At 45.8% G+C, this 16335-nt stretch overlaps 1 protein-coding gene across 5 annotated transcripts in view; it reads left to right on the forward strand.

Annotated features, from left to right (window-relative positions):
- Positions 1–16335, forward strand: part of top2b (DNA topoisomerase II beta) — a 184166-nt gene that overhangs the window by 25957 nt on the left and 141874 nt on the right. For all 5 annotated transcript variants that reach the window (XM_061844304.1, XM_061844221.1, XM_061844135.1 and 2 more), the window contains exon 9: positions 2031–2204. In XM_061844304.1, coding sequence (XP_061700288.1) covers positions 2031–2204 — 174 coding nt within the window. The remainder of the gene's footprint in view (positions 1–2030; positions 2205–16335) is intronic.

Genomic DNA, 16335 nt, shown 5'->3' on the forward strand with positions numbered 1-16335 from the left:
TTGTCATGAATGTATGCACACAATATTATTTTGGTCACACACTTGCTGGTGGCACAGAGTGGAGCTGGGGGCAGGGAGTTCGGGGTATCAATGTCTTGCTTAAGGACACCACAGCTGTGAGGCCTGAGGATGGTCCAGTTCGGGTCTTGAATCTTGGTACCCCACAGTAGCATGTGACGATCTCAACAATTAGGCCACGACTGTCCTGTACAGTGTTGATGGTTCACTGGTTCCCCTCCTGAGACCCCGGATGGTAGACCACAATTTTCTCAAAGCCCCCAGGACCTTTCTCTGTGACCTTTCAGACGTTCGCTCGAGTTTTTGGCTTAATGACCACCAAAGCTGCATTTCGCTTGGCAAGCCAGTACCCATCTGCGGCTTCAGGAGTCCGAAAGGCCAAATGACCCCGATAGGATTCTTTCTTTAGCTCACATCATTCCTCACCACTGATGTCCCCCAACGAGTTTGGTCGTTGCCATCATGATGGAGACCGCCACACCTCTGGTTGGTCACCTCAGGAATGGAGGTGCGGAAGATGGTCTGCTCTGACTCATTGTACCCAGTCTTTGCACTGAATGTTATGCACTTTATTTTTTCTTTGCACTTGTTACAATGACAAATAACTCAGAATCTGAAGCTCTCCATTAGGTGGGAATTGAAACTCCTTCTGAAAGGGGATTCTGCCAGACGTTCACACCAGATCCTCACAATATGTTTGAGCCCACCAGGTCGGACTTATATTTTACCCTTCCATCAGACCCAACACACCAAGACACACCAGCGCTGCGTCTCTTCACCCGATTGTCCAAGACATGCTGTCGCAAGTTTGATGACCCAACTACAAAGTGGATCATTGATGCCAAGTGCATGTATGGACACCCTTATGCTTGAACAGTGTCTTTCTTATGGACAGTCACTAATGAACACAGAAGTCCAAGAACAGAAAACCACTTTGGTTCTGATAAGTAGATACATTTCTCCCAATCACACCCTTCCAGGTCTCAATGTCCTTGCCGACGTGATCATTGAAGTTCACAAAACGATGGCATCCCCAGCAGGAGAGCGCTCCAGCAACCGCTCCAAGCACTTCCAAGGAAAAAGTGCATAAAGTAAACTGTTGTTGAAAAAAAAAAAATTACAGTCTGAACCTGCCCCGCCTCCACTTGAAGGCCACCTGTTCACCATGAACTCCAATGTACAGACACCAAGAACTAAGTACACCCACACCTTCTCAGCGCCTCCCACCGTGGGCAACTCCAGAGTAGAAGACAGTCAAACCACTCTCAAGACAACTCGTAGCAGAGCCCAAGCCGTGTATGGAGTCGAGCACTACTACATCCAGTCAGAATTTCTCAACCCTACACACCAGCTCAGGGTCGTTCCCTGCTAGAGAGGTGACATCCCGAGAGCCAGCTTCTGTAGCTCGGGATCAGATTGCCAGGGACCCTGTTTTCGGCTACCACCCAGGAACATTGTGGCTGATCGGTATGGCCCCTCCCACAGGTGGTGAGCCCAAAGCGTAACGTGGAAACCACTTAATGCTTTCGGGCCCCATGGCTGCAGGCCAAACCACTAGGTGCTCACCGTCGAGCCCCACCTACAGCCTTGGCTCCAGAGGCGGGCCCCAATGGCCCACGTCTGGGTAATGGAAAATGAGATCCAATATTTCTCGTCTTCATAAGGGGCCATACTTGGTCTAGTCCCTCACCAAGGACCTGTTTATCATGGGTGACCCTACCACGGGCATAAAGGCCCCGACAACTTAGCTCCTTTCACCCCTCAAGGAAGGGTCACCAGTTTATTTCAGACATTTTTAAAACAACCATATGAGGTTGGTCCCATGTATTCAAGTATGAGTGACTATGATGTTGCCATGATGCTAAATTGCTGTAATAAAACATCTGCTTTCCCTATTGGCGTTAATCTACTGTAAGCCGCTGGTGACAATGAGTTAGCATTATAATTGTAAAATCTCCCTCTATGGGAAAGTACGAAGTTCACAAAGATTTACCTGTCTTTACTCTTTCAAGGTTAATGGCTTCCGCAGCTATGTGGATCTGTATGTGAAAGACAAACTGGATGAGACTGGTGTAGCCTTGAAGGTGCTGCATGAGACTGTAAATGAACGATGGGAAGTGTGCCTCACAATGAGTGAGAAAGGATTCCAACAAATCAGCTTTGTCAACAGCATTGCCACCACCAAGGTATGTAAATCAGTACTGTATTAGCACTGAAGATTGATGCAAACATTCAACCCTGAATAAATTTGCGAGAATTCACCAACATAGCTGAGAGCTGTTTAAAAATCAAATTTTTAATCGAAAGAATGTATACTTGCGCAAGGACCAAATTTAGCAGCCTTCCATTGCGAAAATCTAAATTTTTATTTTGTCCTCAAAAGCATTAAAATCCATCCATCCATTTTATTAGCCGCTTATTCTCACAAGGGTCACGGTTGTGCTGGAGTCTATTCCTATCCTGTCAACGGGCAGGAGGCAGGGTTCACCCTGAACTGGTTGCCAGCTAATCGCAGGGCACATGGAGACAGACAACAATTGGACTCACAATTACACCGAGAGGCAATTTAGAGTGTCCAATTAATGCATGTTTTTGGGATGTTGGAGGAAACTGGAGTGCCCGGAGAAAACCCATTCAGGTACGGGGAGAACATGCAAACTCCACACAAGTGGGGCCTGAATTGAACCCCGGACCTCAGAACTGTTAGGCCAATGCTTTCCAGCTGCCCCACCATGCCACTATTCGAATCACTTAATGTAAAGGACAATAAAAATTATGTTCATTTACCTTTGGCATTGGGCGACTGCAAAAAGAAGAGTGAATAAGAAGCAAAACGCATGGAGGAGGAGCAAAACAATTGACAGCCTTCTTTAATTCTTTACTTTTTATTGATTGTATGACTTGTTTTATGAGGCACCATATCTCAGTGGTGAGAGCATTGGTTTGGTAAACCAGGGCTCATGAGTTCGTATCTCACTGGGGCCTCTACTCACCAAGAGGGGTTGCGTCAGGAAGGGTGTAAAAACTGTGCCAAGCAAATGAGCGTTCATCTGAGATGACACGCTGTGGTGACCCCTAATTGGACAAGCTGAAAGAAAGTTGGTTTGAATAAGGTTTCATCTTACCTTTTTGCCTTTTTACCTCCTGAAATAATGAGCTAGCTCAGGGTATAGTCCACCTTTCCCCCGAAATTAGCTGTGATGAGCTCGAGCACTCCTGTGACCCTTGTGAGGATAAACGGCTTGGAAAATGGAAGGATGAAAATGTTAAATGCGGCCCATTGTCGAGCTGAGACGTCTACTTGTCATTCACTGCCTGAAAATTGATTGACGATATATCTATCTATCTATCTATCTATCTATCTATCTATCTATCTATCTATCTATCTATCTATCTATCTATCTATCTATCTATCTATCTATCTATCTATAAATATATGTAAATATATACAGTGCCTTGTGAAAGTATTCTGCGCCCTTAAACTTTTCAACTTTTCGCCACATATTTATTGGTTATTTTATAGTTTTTTAATGAATAAAAAACTGAACAGTGGGGCATGTAATATTATTCGGCCCCTTTACTTTCATTGCAGTGCATTTTAGTGAGGATTTCTGAATGATCCAATGTTGACTGATGATGATAAATAGAATCCACCTGTGTGTAATCAAGTCTCCGTATAAATGCACCCGCTCATTGATAGTCTCTGGGTTCTGTTTAAAGTGCAGAGAACATCATGAAGACCAAGGAACACACCGGGCAAATCCGAGATACTGTTGTGGAGAGGTTTAAAGATTTCCCAAGCTTTAAACATCTCAAGAAGCACTGTGCTTCTTCTTCTTTTCCTTTTGGCTTGTCTCGTCATCTTTTTCCATCTTAGCCTGCCTCTCCTGCATCTTCCTCTCTAACCCCAACTGCCCTCATGTCTTCCCTCACCACATCCATAAACCTTCTCTTTGGTCTTCCTCCCGCTCTTTTGCCTGGCAGCTCCATCCTCAGCACCCTTCCACCAATATACTCACTCTCTCGCCTCTGAACATGTCCAAACCATCAACGTCTGCTCTCTGGAATCTTGTCTCCAAAACATCCAACTTTGGCTGTCCCCCTAATGAGGTCATTTCTAATCCTATCCAACCTGCTCACTCCGAGCGAGAACCTCAACATCTTCATTTCTGCTACCTGCAGCTCTGCTTCCTGTTGTTTCTTCAGTGCCACCATCTCTAATCCGTACATCATGGCCATGCTCACCATTGTTTTGTCAACTTTGCCCTTCGTCCTAGCAGAGACTCTTCTGTCACCTAACACACCAGACACCTTCCGCCAGCTGTTCCAACCTGCTTGGACCCGTTTCTTCATTTCCTGACCACACTCACCATTGCTCTGGATTGTTGACCCTAAATATTTGAAGTCCTCTACCCTCGCTATCTCTTCTCCCTGTAGCCTCACTCTTCCCCCTCCACTTTTCTCATTCACGCACATATATTCTGTTTTACTTCGGCTAATCTTCATTCCTATCCTTTCCAGTGCATGTCTCCATCTTTCTAATTGTTCCTCTGCATGCTCCCTGCTTTCACTGCATATCACAATATCATCTGCGAACATTATGGTCGAAGGGGATTCCAGTCTATCCTCATCTGTCAGCCTATCCATTACCAATGCAAATAGGAAGGGGCTCAGAGCTGATCCCTGATGCAGTCCCACCTCCACCTTAAATTCTTCTGTCTCACCTAAGGCACACCTCACCGCTGTCACCTAAGGCACACCTCACCGCTGTTCTGCTGCCCTCATACATGTCCTGTACTATTTTAACATATTTCTCCGCCACACCAGACTTTGCATGCAGTACCACAGTTCCTCTCTTGGTACTCTGTCATAGGCTTTCTCTAGATCCACAAAGACACAATGTAGCTCCTTCCAACCTTCTTTATACTTTTCCACTAGTATCCTCAAGGCAAATTATGCATCAGTGGTACTCTTTCTAGGCATGAAACCATACTGTTGCTCGCAGATACTAACTTCTGTCCTGAGTCTAGCCTCCACGACTCTTTCCCATAACTTCATTGTGTGGCTCATCAACTTTATTCCTCTATAATTGCCACAGCTCTGAACATCGCCTTTGTTCTTAAAAATCGGAACTAGAACACTTTTCCTCCATTCTTCAGGCATCTTTTCGCCCACTAGTATTCTGTTGAATCAGTTGGTCAAAAACTCCACAGCCATCTCTCCAAATTGCTTCCATACCCCCACCGGTATGCTGCCTTTCCATTTTTCATCCTTTGTAGTGCCTTTCTGACTTCCCCCTGACTAATCATTGCCACTTCCTGGTCCCTCACACTTGTCCCTTCAACTCTTCCTTCTCTCTCATTTTCTTCATTCATCAACTTCTCAAAGTATTCTTTCCATCTATTTAGCACACTACTGGCACCAGTCAACACATTTCCATCTCTGGCCTTAATCACCCTTACCTGCTGCACATCCTTCCCACCGCTTCCCTCTGTCTGGCCAACCTGTAGAGATCCTTTCCTCCTTCTTTCGTGTCCAACCTGGTGTACATGTCTTCATATGCCTCTTGTTTAGCCTTTGCCACCTCTACCTTTCCCCTACGTCGCATCTCGATGTCCTCCTTTCGCCTCTCCTCAGTCCTCTCAGTGTCCCACTTCTTCTTCGCTAATTTTTTTCCCTGTTTGACTCCCTGTATTTGGGGGTTCCACCACCAAGTCTCCTTCTCCCCTTTCATAGCAGAAGACACACCAAGTACTCTCCAGCCTGTCTCTCTGATTACCTTGGCTGTTGTAGTCCAGTCTTCCGGGAGCTTCTGGTGTCTTATCGAGAGCGCGTCTCACCTCTTTCCGAAAGGCCGCACAACAATTCTTCCTTTCTCAGCTTCCACCACATGCTTCCCTGCTCTACCTTTGTCTTCTTAATCTTCCTACCCACCACCAAAGTCATCCTACACACCACCATCCTATGCTGTCGAGCTCCACTCTCCCCTACCACTATTTTACAATCAGTAATATAATCCACCTGCGTGCTTCTACCTACGCTCTTGTAGGTCACTATATGTTCCTCCCTCTTCTGGATATAAGTGTTCACTCCAGCCATCTCCATCCTTTTTGCAAAGTCCACCACCATCTGTCCCTAAAAGTTCCTTTTTTGGATGCCGTACTTACCCATCACTTCTTCATCGCCCCTGTTTCCTTTACCAATATGTCCATTACAATCTGCACCAATCACAACTCTCTGGATGTCTGGGATGCTCAGAACTACTTCATCTAGTTCCTTCCAGAATTTCTCTTTCAACTCTTGGTCACATCCTACCTGTGGGGCATAGCCGCTAACCACATTATACAGAACACCCTCAAATTCAAATTTTAATCTCATCAATCGATCTGATACTCTTTTCACCTCCAAGACATTCTTAGCCAGCTCTTCCTTTAAAATAACTCCTACTCCGTTTCTCTTCCCATCTCCTCCGTGGTAGAATAATTTAAACCCTGCTCCCAAACTTTTAGCCTTACTACCTTTCCACCTGCTCTCTTGGATGCACAGTATATCAACCTTTCTCCTAATCATCATATTAACCAACTCCTGAGCTTTTCCAGTCATAGTCCTAACATTCAAAGTCCCTACACTCAGTTGTAGGCTCTGTGCATTCCTCTTTTTCTTCTGACATCCGGTTTCCTCCTCTTCTTTGTCTTCGACCCACAGTAGCTGAATTTCCACCGACGCCCTGCAGGTTAGCAGTGCTGAGGGCGGGCGTTGGTAACCCGGGCCACGACCGATCCGGTCTGGGATTCTTTAGATGAACGCTCATATTTGTTTGCCACAGTTTTCCCGCCAGATGCCCTTCCTGGCGCAACCCTCTGCATTTATCCAGGCTTGGGAACGGCCTACAGATTGCACTGGTTTGTGCCACCATAAGGCTGCACTGTGCAAGCAATCATATTGAAAAGGCAGGAGTATCAGACCACTGCAAATCTCCCAAGACCCGGCTGTCCCTCTAAATTTTCACCACGAATAAGGAGAAGACAGATCAGAGATACAGCCAAGAGGCCCATGATCAAACTGGATGAACTGCGGAGATCTACAACTTAGACTCTGTCCAAAGGACAACAATCAGTTGTACGCTGCACAGATCTGGCCTTAATGGAAGCGTGACAAGAAGAAAGCCATTCCTCAAAGATATCCATAAAAAGTCCCATTTGAAGTTTGCCACAAGCCACCTGAGAGACATACCAAACGTCAAAGAAGGTGCTCTGGTCAGATGAAACCAAAATCAAACCTTTTGGCCACAATACAAAAAAATATGTTTGGCATAAAAGCAACACAGATCATCACCCTGAACACATCATCCCCACTGTCAAACCTGGTGGTGGCAGCCTCATGGTTTGGGCCTGCTTTTCTTCAGCAGAGACAGGGAAGAGCCAATTCCATGACCATTCTGGAAGAAAATCTGTTGGAATCTGATTTATCTTCCAACAGGACAATGATCCAAAACGTGCATCCACATTTTCTTCACCGCTTATCCTCACGAGTGTTGCTGGACGTACTGGAGGCTATCCCAGCTGTCAATGGGCAGGAAGCAGGGTACACCCTGAACTGGTTGCCAGCCAATCGCAGATAATCCAAAACATAAAGCCAAATCTACAATGGAATGGTTCACAAATAAATGTATCCAGGTGTTAGGATGCCCAAGTCAAAGTCCAGACCTGAATCCAATCGAGAATCTGTGGGCAGAGCTGAAGACTACTGTTCACAAACACTCTCCATCCAACCTCACTGAGCTCGAGGTGTTTTGCAAGGAAGAATGGGCAAGAATTTCAGTTTCTCGATGTGCAAAACTGATAGAGACATACCCCAAGCGACTTGCCGCTGGAATTACAGCAAAAGGTGGCGCTACAAAGTATTAATGCAAGGAGGCCAAATTAATATTGCACGCCCCACTTTTCAGGTTTTTATTTAAAAAAAAAAGTGTAAAATATCCAATAAATTTCGTTCCACTTCATGATTCTGTCCCACTTATTGTTGATTCTTGACAGTTTTTTTTAATTTTACATCTTAATGTAAAAAGCCTGAAATGTGGCAAAAGGTTGAAAAATTGAAGGGGGCCAAATACTTTCACAAGGTATTGTATATAGTGGTACCTCTACTGACTCACGTCTCTAGTGATGAAAAATTCAGGTTACGAAATGCTTCCTCGGAAAAACAGTCTCATGTGTTGAAGGAAAGGCAGGATACGAAAGGGGATAAAAAGGTGCTGGATTCCACAAATTCCACCGAACGTAAGCATCCTGTATCTTAGTTTGTGTGATGCGCTAGAGCTGCTCTCATTGGCTATCGCCGGAGCATTTTTCTGGCATCCCATTGGCTTGAAGGGACATCAATATTTACCCATGATGCACTTCCTGTATCTTGGTTTGTGTGGCATGATAGAGCTGCTCTCTTGCATTACTCGACTGTCACCAAATCACGCTGGTGCTGTCACAAGTTGCACATTGGAAAAGTACAACTTTTTCGTTTGTATTTTTTGCAGGTTTATTCAACCCACACAGGCACAGGGATAACATGCAAACTCCACACAGTGCCTGTGTGGGTTTTCTCCCAGCACTCCACATCCCAAAAACATGCATTAATTGGAGACTCCAAATTGCCCCTAGATTTTGACTGCGACTGTTTTCTCCATGTGCCCTGCGATTGGCTAGCAACCAGTTCAAGGTGACCTATCCATTACTACTGCAAACAGGAAGGTTTTCAGAGGTCATGCCTGATGAAGCCCCACCTCCACCTTAAATTCTACTGTCACAACTATGGCACACCTGACCACTGTTCTGCTGCCCTCAATCATGCCCTGTACTATTTTAACAAAGTTCTCTGCCATTCCAGTTCCTCTGTTGTTACCCTTTGGCTTCATTTAGATCCACAAAGACACAATGTAGCTCCTTCTGACCTTCTTTTACTTTGCCATTTATATCCTCAAGGCAAATAATTTATCTGTGGTATCTTTGTAGGCATGAAACCATACCGTTGCCTCACTTCTGTCCTGAGTCTCGCCTCCACGACTCTTTCTCTTCATTGTGTGGCTCGTCAACTTTATTCCTCTTTAGTTCCAAAAGCTCTGCTTTCTTCTTAAAAATGATCAGTTGCACTTTTGCTCCATTCCTTAGGCATCTTCCTGTCCATTAATATTCTGTTGAACAAGTTGGTTATAAACTTCCACAGCCACTTCTTTTACATGGTTCCACATCTCCATATGTACGTTATCAGGACCGACTACTGTCTTTCAAATTTTCATCGTTTTTAGTGCCTTTCTAATCATTGCCAACACCCCACTTGCCTCTTCTACTTTTTCTTCTCACTCATTTAATGCATTCATCATTTACAAAGTATTCTTTCCATCTACCACACTACTTGCACCAGTAACATATTTCCAGGTCTATCCTTAATCACCCTTAACTGCTGCAAGTCCTTCCCATCTTTATCCATCTGTCTGGCCAACCTGTAGAGATTATTTTCTCTTCCTTTATTGGCCAACCTGTCACACACGTCCTCATATGGGTTTTATTTCGCCTTTGTCACCTCTTCCTTGCCCTATGTCGCATCTTAGTGTATTCCTTTCTCCTGTTTTTGGTCCTCAGTGTCCAACTTTTTTCTTTGTGTGACCTGCTGTACTTACTATGATTTCCATCACCAAGTCTCCTTTTCCCCTTTCTTACATGAAGATACACTACGGACTCTCCTGCCCGTCTCTCTTAGCACCTTGACTATAGTCTGTAGTCTTCCAGGAGGTCCTCCTGTCCATCGACAGCCTGTCTAACCTCTTTTCAAAAAGCCCGACAACACTCTTCCTTTCTCATCTTCTACCACATGGTTTTCTGTTCTACCTTCTCCCTCCCAACAACTGGATGCTCTATATACAGTATATCTATCCGCTGCATGCTTTACCTCAGAAGGTTTCTTTTAGGTCACCATCTATTCCTGCTTATTCTGGAAAAAAAAGTAGTCACAACAACCATTCCAATCATTTTTGCAAAGTCTACCCAATCTGCACCAATCACAACATTCTCTGTGTCTGGGATGCTCAGAACTACTTCATCCCATTCCTTCCAGAATTTTTCTTTCAACTCTAGGTCACATCCTACCTGTGGGCCATCACCGCTCGTCACATTGTACCTCAACTTCATCACTCGATCTGATACTCTTTTCACCAGGATTAGCTAACTCTTCCTTTAGAATAACCTTCCCATTTACAGCATGGTAAAATAATTTAAAACCTACCCCTTATTGACATTGCTGCCTTACTTGCCTTTCCACCTGCTCTCTTTGATGCACAACATATCAATGTTTCTCTTCATCTTCATATGAACCACTTCCTGAGTATTTCCTGTCATAGAGCTCGAGTCCCCACACTCAATTGTAGCCTCTGTTATTTCCTCTTCAGAAAAAAAATGAAATATCACTCAGCCAAAGTAATCAGACCCTTTACTGTGGCACATATATTTTACTCAGGTTCTGCCCATTTCTTCTGATCACCCTTGAGAAGGTTCTACACACCTTCACTGGAGTCCAGGTGTGTTTGATTATATTGATTGGACTCGATAAGGAAAGCCATACACCTATCTATATAAAACCTTTCAGGTCACAGTGGATGTCAGAGAAAATTAGAATCACAAGGTTAAAGGAACTGTGTGAAGAGCTCAGAGACAGAATTGTGGCAAAGCACAGATCTAGCTAAGGTCACAAAAATATTTCTGCAACACTTAAAGTTCATAAAGGGCTCCATAATTTTTAAATGGAAGATGTTTGGGATGACCAGAACCCTTCCTAGAGCGGGCTGTCCTGCTAAACCAGACCTGGGCTTTTTATGGCCCGCGCCCGTGGTCACACTTTAACCAGCCCACGAGCCCAAGCCATCCGAGAGACATAGTCTCTCCAGCGTGTCCTGGGTCGTCCTCGGGATCTCTTTCTGGTGGAACATGACTGGAACACCTCACCAGGGAGGCGTCCAGGAGGCATCCAAATCAGATGCCCCAGCCACCTCATTTGGCTCCACTCAATGCGGAGGAGTAGTGGCTCGACACTGACCCTGTCCCGTATGACCGAGCTTCTCACCCTATCTCTAAGGGAGATCCTGGACATCCTGCGGAGGAAAGTCATTTTGGCCGCTTGTATCCGGGATCTTGTTCTTTCAGTCACGACCCACCACTCATGCTCATAGGTGAGGGTAGGAACGTAGATCGACTGGTAAATTGAGAGCTTTGCCTTTCGACTTAGCTCCCTCTTCACCACAACGGACCGATACAAAGTCTACATCACTGCAGACGCTGTAACGATCCGTCTGTCGATCTCCCGCTCCATTCTTCCCTCACTCGTGAACAAGATACTTGAACTCCTCCACTTGGGGAAGGATCTCATCGACCTGGAGAGGGCTTGTCAACCTCTTCCGACTGAGGACCATCGTCTCGGATTTAGAGGTGGAGATTCTCATTACAGCCGCTTCACACTCAGCTGCGAATCACTTCAGAACCACATCATCCGCAAAGAGCGTAGATGCGATGCTGAGGCCACCAAACCGGACACCCTCTACGCCTCGGCTCCATCCTAGAAATTCTGTCCATAAAAGTTATAAACAAAATCAGTGACAAAGGACAGCCTTGGTGGAGTCCAACTGTCACCGGAAACGAGTTCGAGATATTGCCGGCAATCCGGACCAAACTCTGACAGCGGTCGTACAGGCACCTAACAGCTCGTATCAGGGGATTCGGTACCCCATACTCCCGAAGAACCCCCCACAGGACTCAACGAGGGACACGGTCCAAGTCCAGAAAACAGATGTAGACTGGTTGGGCGAACTCCCATGCACCCTCGAGGATGCTGCCAAGAGTGTAGAGCTGGTACACTGTTCCACATCCAGGACGAAAACCACATTGCTCCTCCTGAATCCGAAACTCAACTTTCTGACAGACCCTCCTCTCCAGTCTCTGTGAGAAGACCTTACCAGGCAGGGTGAGGAGTGTGATCCCTCTATAGTTTCCCTCTATAGTTGGAACACACCCTCCGGTCACCCTTCTTGAGGACCACCACCCTAGTCTGCCAATCCAGAGGCAATGTCCCTGATGTTGTGATGTTGAAGAGGCGTGTCAACCAGGACAGCCCCATAACATCAGGAGCCTTTAGGAACTCCAGGGGAATCTCATCCACCCCTGTGGCTCTGCCACCAAGGAGCTTTTTAACCACCTCGGTGACCTCAACCCTAGAGATAGAAAAGCCCGCCTCAGAGCACCCAGAGTCAGCTTCTTCGTGAGAAGGCGTATTGGTGGAATTGAGGAGGTCTTCCAAGTATTCTCCCCACCGACTCACAACATCCCGAGTTGAGGTCAGCAGCGCCCAGTCCCTACTATACACAGCGTTGACAGTGTACTGCTTCCCCCTCCTGAGACGCCGGATGGTGCACCAGAATTTCCTCGAAGTCATCCTTAAGTCGTTCTCCATGGCCGCAGCGACCACCGAAGCTGGATTCCGCTTGGCCAGCCGAGACCTACCAGCTGCCTTGGGACTCCCACAGGCCAGAAATGCCTGATAGGAGTCCTTCTTCAGCTTGACCGCATCCCTCACTTATGGGGTCCACCAACGTGCTCGTGGGGTGCCGCCACGACAGGCACTGACCATCTCAGAGCCACAGCTCCAGTCGGCCACCTCAGCAATGGAGCCACGAAACATCGTCCACTCAGATTCAATCCACCCCGCCTCCTCCGAGACGTGAGCAAAATTCTTTTGGAGGTGTGAGTTGAAATTCCTTCTGACAGGGGAATCTGCCAGCCATTCCCAGCAGACCCTCACGTTTGGGCCTGCTACATCGGACTGGTATCTTCCCTCACCGTCGGAGGCAACTCACCACCAGGTGGTGATCAGTTGGGAGCTCCGCCCCTCTCTTCACCCGAGTGTCCAAGACATTCGGTCGCAAGTCCGATCACACAACCACAAAGTCGATCATCAAACTGCGACCTAGGGTGTCTTGGTGCCAAGTGGACATGTGAACACCCCTATACTTGAACTTTGTGTTTGTTATGGACAATCTGTGATGAGCACAGAAGTCCAGTAACAGAACACCACTTGAGTTCTGAACGGGGGAGCCGTTCTTCCCAATCACGCCCTTCTCACTGTGATTGCCTACATGGGCATTGAAGTCCCCCAGCAGAATGATGGAGTGGCCAGAGGGGGCGCTCTCCAGCACTCCCTCTAAGGACTCCAAAAAGGGTGGGTTCTTTGCGCTGCTGTTTGGTGCATCAGCTCAAACAACAGTCATGACCCGTCCCCCTACCTGCAGGCGGAGGGAGGCTACCCTCTCATCCACTGGGGTAAACCCCAACGTACAGGCCCCGAGCCGGGGAGCAATAAGTATACCCACATCTGCTCGGCGTCTCTCCCCGTGGGCAACTCCAGAGTGGAACAGAGTCCAACCCCTCTCAAGAGGAGTGGTGTTTTTTTAAGAAACTATAGACTACTAAATATTTATTGATTGATTGAAGTCGTGGGAAAACCCATATGTTTAATTTGTGGTGAGTTAAGGAGTACAATGTGAGTTGGCATTATGAGACGAAGCATGCCGAAAGATACAGTCATTTGACTAAGACAGCGCCGATATTGAAAGATTTGCTTGTGAAGCTCAGAGAACAGCAAGGCTACTTTACTAAACTACATGTAGAACGGGATGCAGCAACCAAGACCAGCTTTATGATATCCCACAAAATAGGGGGAGTTCGTGAAAAAGTGCTTAGTGTACTCTGCAGCGCTAAAACCGTAATTTCTCGAAAATAATGTGCTATTTTATCCCAAAAATTTTCAAAAAGGTAATAGAGCGCATTATATTTTGGTACAGATGAAAAATAAAAAATACAATCACATTATATAATAGTATACAGATACATTGAGTGGTAAAAAAAAAGGTATACACATAGATTTCAATATGATATTCGATGTCGTATGTTACTCATTTATATTTATTACGGTAATGTGCGCCCTCAACCTGAACTCTGTGACCTCCTCGGGGAGCTTTTATTTTACGATCGTTGGCATGGCACGTTTATTGCTACTGCACCAAAGTTCAGAAAAAAACTGCCTGTGATGTTTTAACTTAAACCAAGACAAAAAATGTCGACTACAACGGTTAGTTGTGCAGTTCCTTTTAAAAGAAATATCATCAGTCGTGCCGATGACGGCGCACACCCGGAATTAGCGGGGCAGTCCAAAACAATGATAGGTCAATGGCTTCAGGTGGATATAAAAACAACGTGAGCTCAAACTACGTAATACGAGCATCATGGGCACAAAAAAAACGGGAGCGTGCACACAATTGAAATGGTGGCTTTTTTTTTAATCTGCCCATTATCCTCGTTTCTACGTAGTTTGAGCTCACATTGTTTTGATAGCCACCTGACACCAGAGGAAAGCTATGGCGTCAAGTGGCCGAGAGGCTGCGCTGCGGAACCAAAACTCTTGTGATTAAAAAAAAAATGCATTTAAGTCCCGCTGTCCAGGCGAACGGTGACAAGAAGGGTGGAGGACAACGCGGAGAATCTCCAACTTCAGCTCAAAAGTGGAGTGGGAAGTTTTGACTTTTTCCTCCTTGGCTTTGAATGAGAGTTGAGATTACCGCGACATAGCACAGTTACTCCTGTATTATCCTTATCAAGGGATAACGCAGGAGTTCAAGATTATGTAGGAGCAGGCAGCAGTGAGATCAATGAAAGGAACAACCACCGGGAATGATTTGTTCAAAGAGGTAAACATATGTGTGGACACAGTTGAACTGAAACAGGAGAGACTGGTAGGAGTCACTAATGATGGTTCTCTGACAGGGACTGACAGGGAAAATGTGGAACTTTTGAAATGGATGCAAGATAAGGTGACTGAACTTGATACAGAGCACAAATTGGTATATATTCATTGTATTATTAATCAACATGCATTGTGCAAGTCACTGTTAAAACTTACCAATGTTGTTGATGTTGTGACAAAGACAGGTAACATTATCAGGGCACGAGCATTGAATCTCAGGCAGTTTGTTGCACTTTTTTAGAAGAGCAGGATAATGATCGCGTTGACATCAGGTACCATACAGCTGTCAGATGCCTCAGCCTGGGCAAAGTGTTGAAACGATTTTGGGATCTAAAAACAGAGATTGAAGAGTTTTTTGGAATTAAAGGCAAAAACATCCCTGCGCTCTCAGACTTAGACTGGATTGCGTATATAGCATTTGCTGTTGATGTGACAGCACTGATGAATGAACTGAACACTAAATTGCAAGGCAGGGACATTTTTTCATGAACTACATAACCTGGTCAAGGCTTTCCTGAAAAAGTTGCAATTAACTTCAAATCAATTCGAGAACAAAATTCTGACTCATTTGCAAACCCTGAAAGAAGTCAAACTCTTCTCCAGGTACTAATCTGTTTGGAGACCTGCACAGTGAGTTTTCAAGCCTATTGGAAGATTTTAAAAACACTGAGGATGAAATGCTCCTGATTTCCTCTCCCTTTGCATACAATGTGGATAATGCACCCATTGATGTTCAGCTGAAACTCATAGACTTACAGTCAGATACAGTACTAGCAGAGCACTTTGTCTGCATCACTGCTGGAGTTTAATTCATCTCTCAAGGAGGAGAATTTTCCAAACATGAGAAAACGTGCTCAGAAGATGTTGGGTGTTTTTGGATCCACCTATACATGTAAAGAAACATTCTCAGTATTTAAGTTTACCAAATCCAGATACAGCTCTTCTCTTCCTGATGATCATCTGCCAAATATGCTTCATATCTTTACCTGCCACAACTTCCCGAGTTGAGGTCTGCCGTGCACCAGCCCCACGATACACAGTGTTGACGGTGCACTTCCCCCTCCTGAGACGCCAGATGGCGGATCAGAATTTCTTAAATTCCTTCTCCATGCCCTCATCGAACTCCTCCCACGCCTGGGTTTTTGCCTCAGTGACCACCGAAGCTGCATTCCGCTTGGCCAGCTGGTACCTATCAGCTGCTTCGGGAGTCCCACAGGCCAAAAATGGTAGAGAGGACTCCTTCTTCAGCTTGACAACATCCCTCACCTTTGATGTCCACCAACGTGTTCGGTTGCCGCCACAACAGGCACTGACCACCTTACGGCCACAGCTCCGGTCGGCCACCTCAGCAATAGAGGTCTGGAACATCGTCCACTCCAACTAAATGTCGCCTGCCACCCCTGGGACGTGAACAAAGTTCTTTCGGATGTGGGAGTTGAAATTCTTTCTGACAGGGGAATCTGCCAGCCGTTCCTGGCAGACGCT

The sequence above is a fragment of the Syngnathoides biaculeatus genome, chromosome 1 (assembly GCF_019802595.1).
Source record: "Syngnathoides biaculeatus isolate LvHL_M chromosome 1, ASM1980259v1, whole genome shotgun sequence".
Classification (NCBI taxonomy): Eukaryota; Metazoa; Chordata; class Actinopteri; order Syngnathiformes; family Syngnathidae; genus Syngnathoides; species Syngnathoides biaculeatus.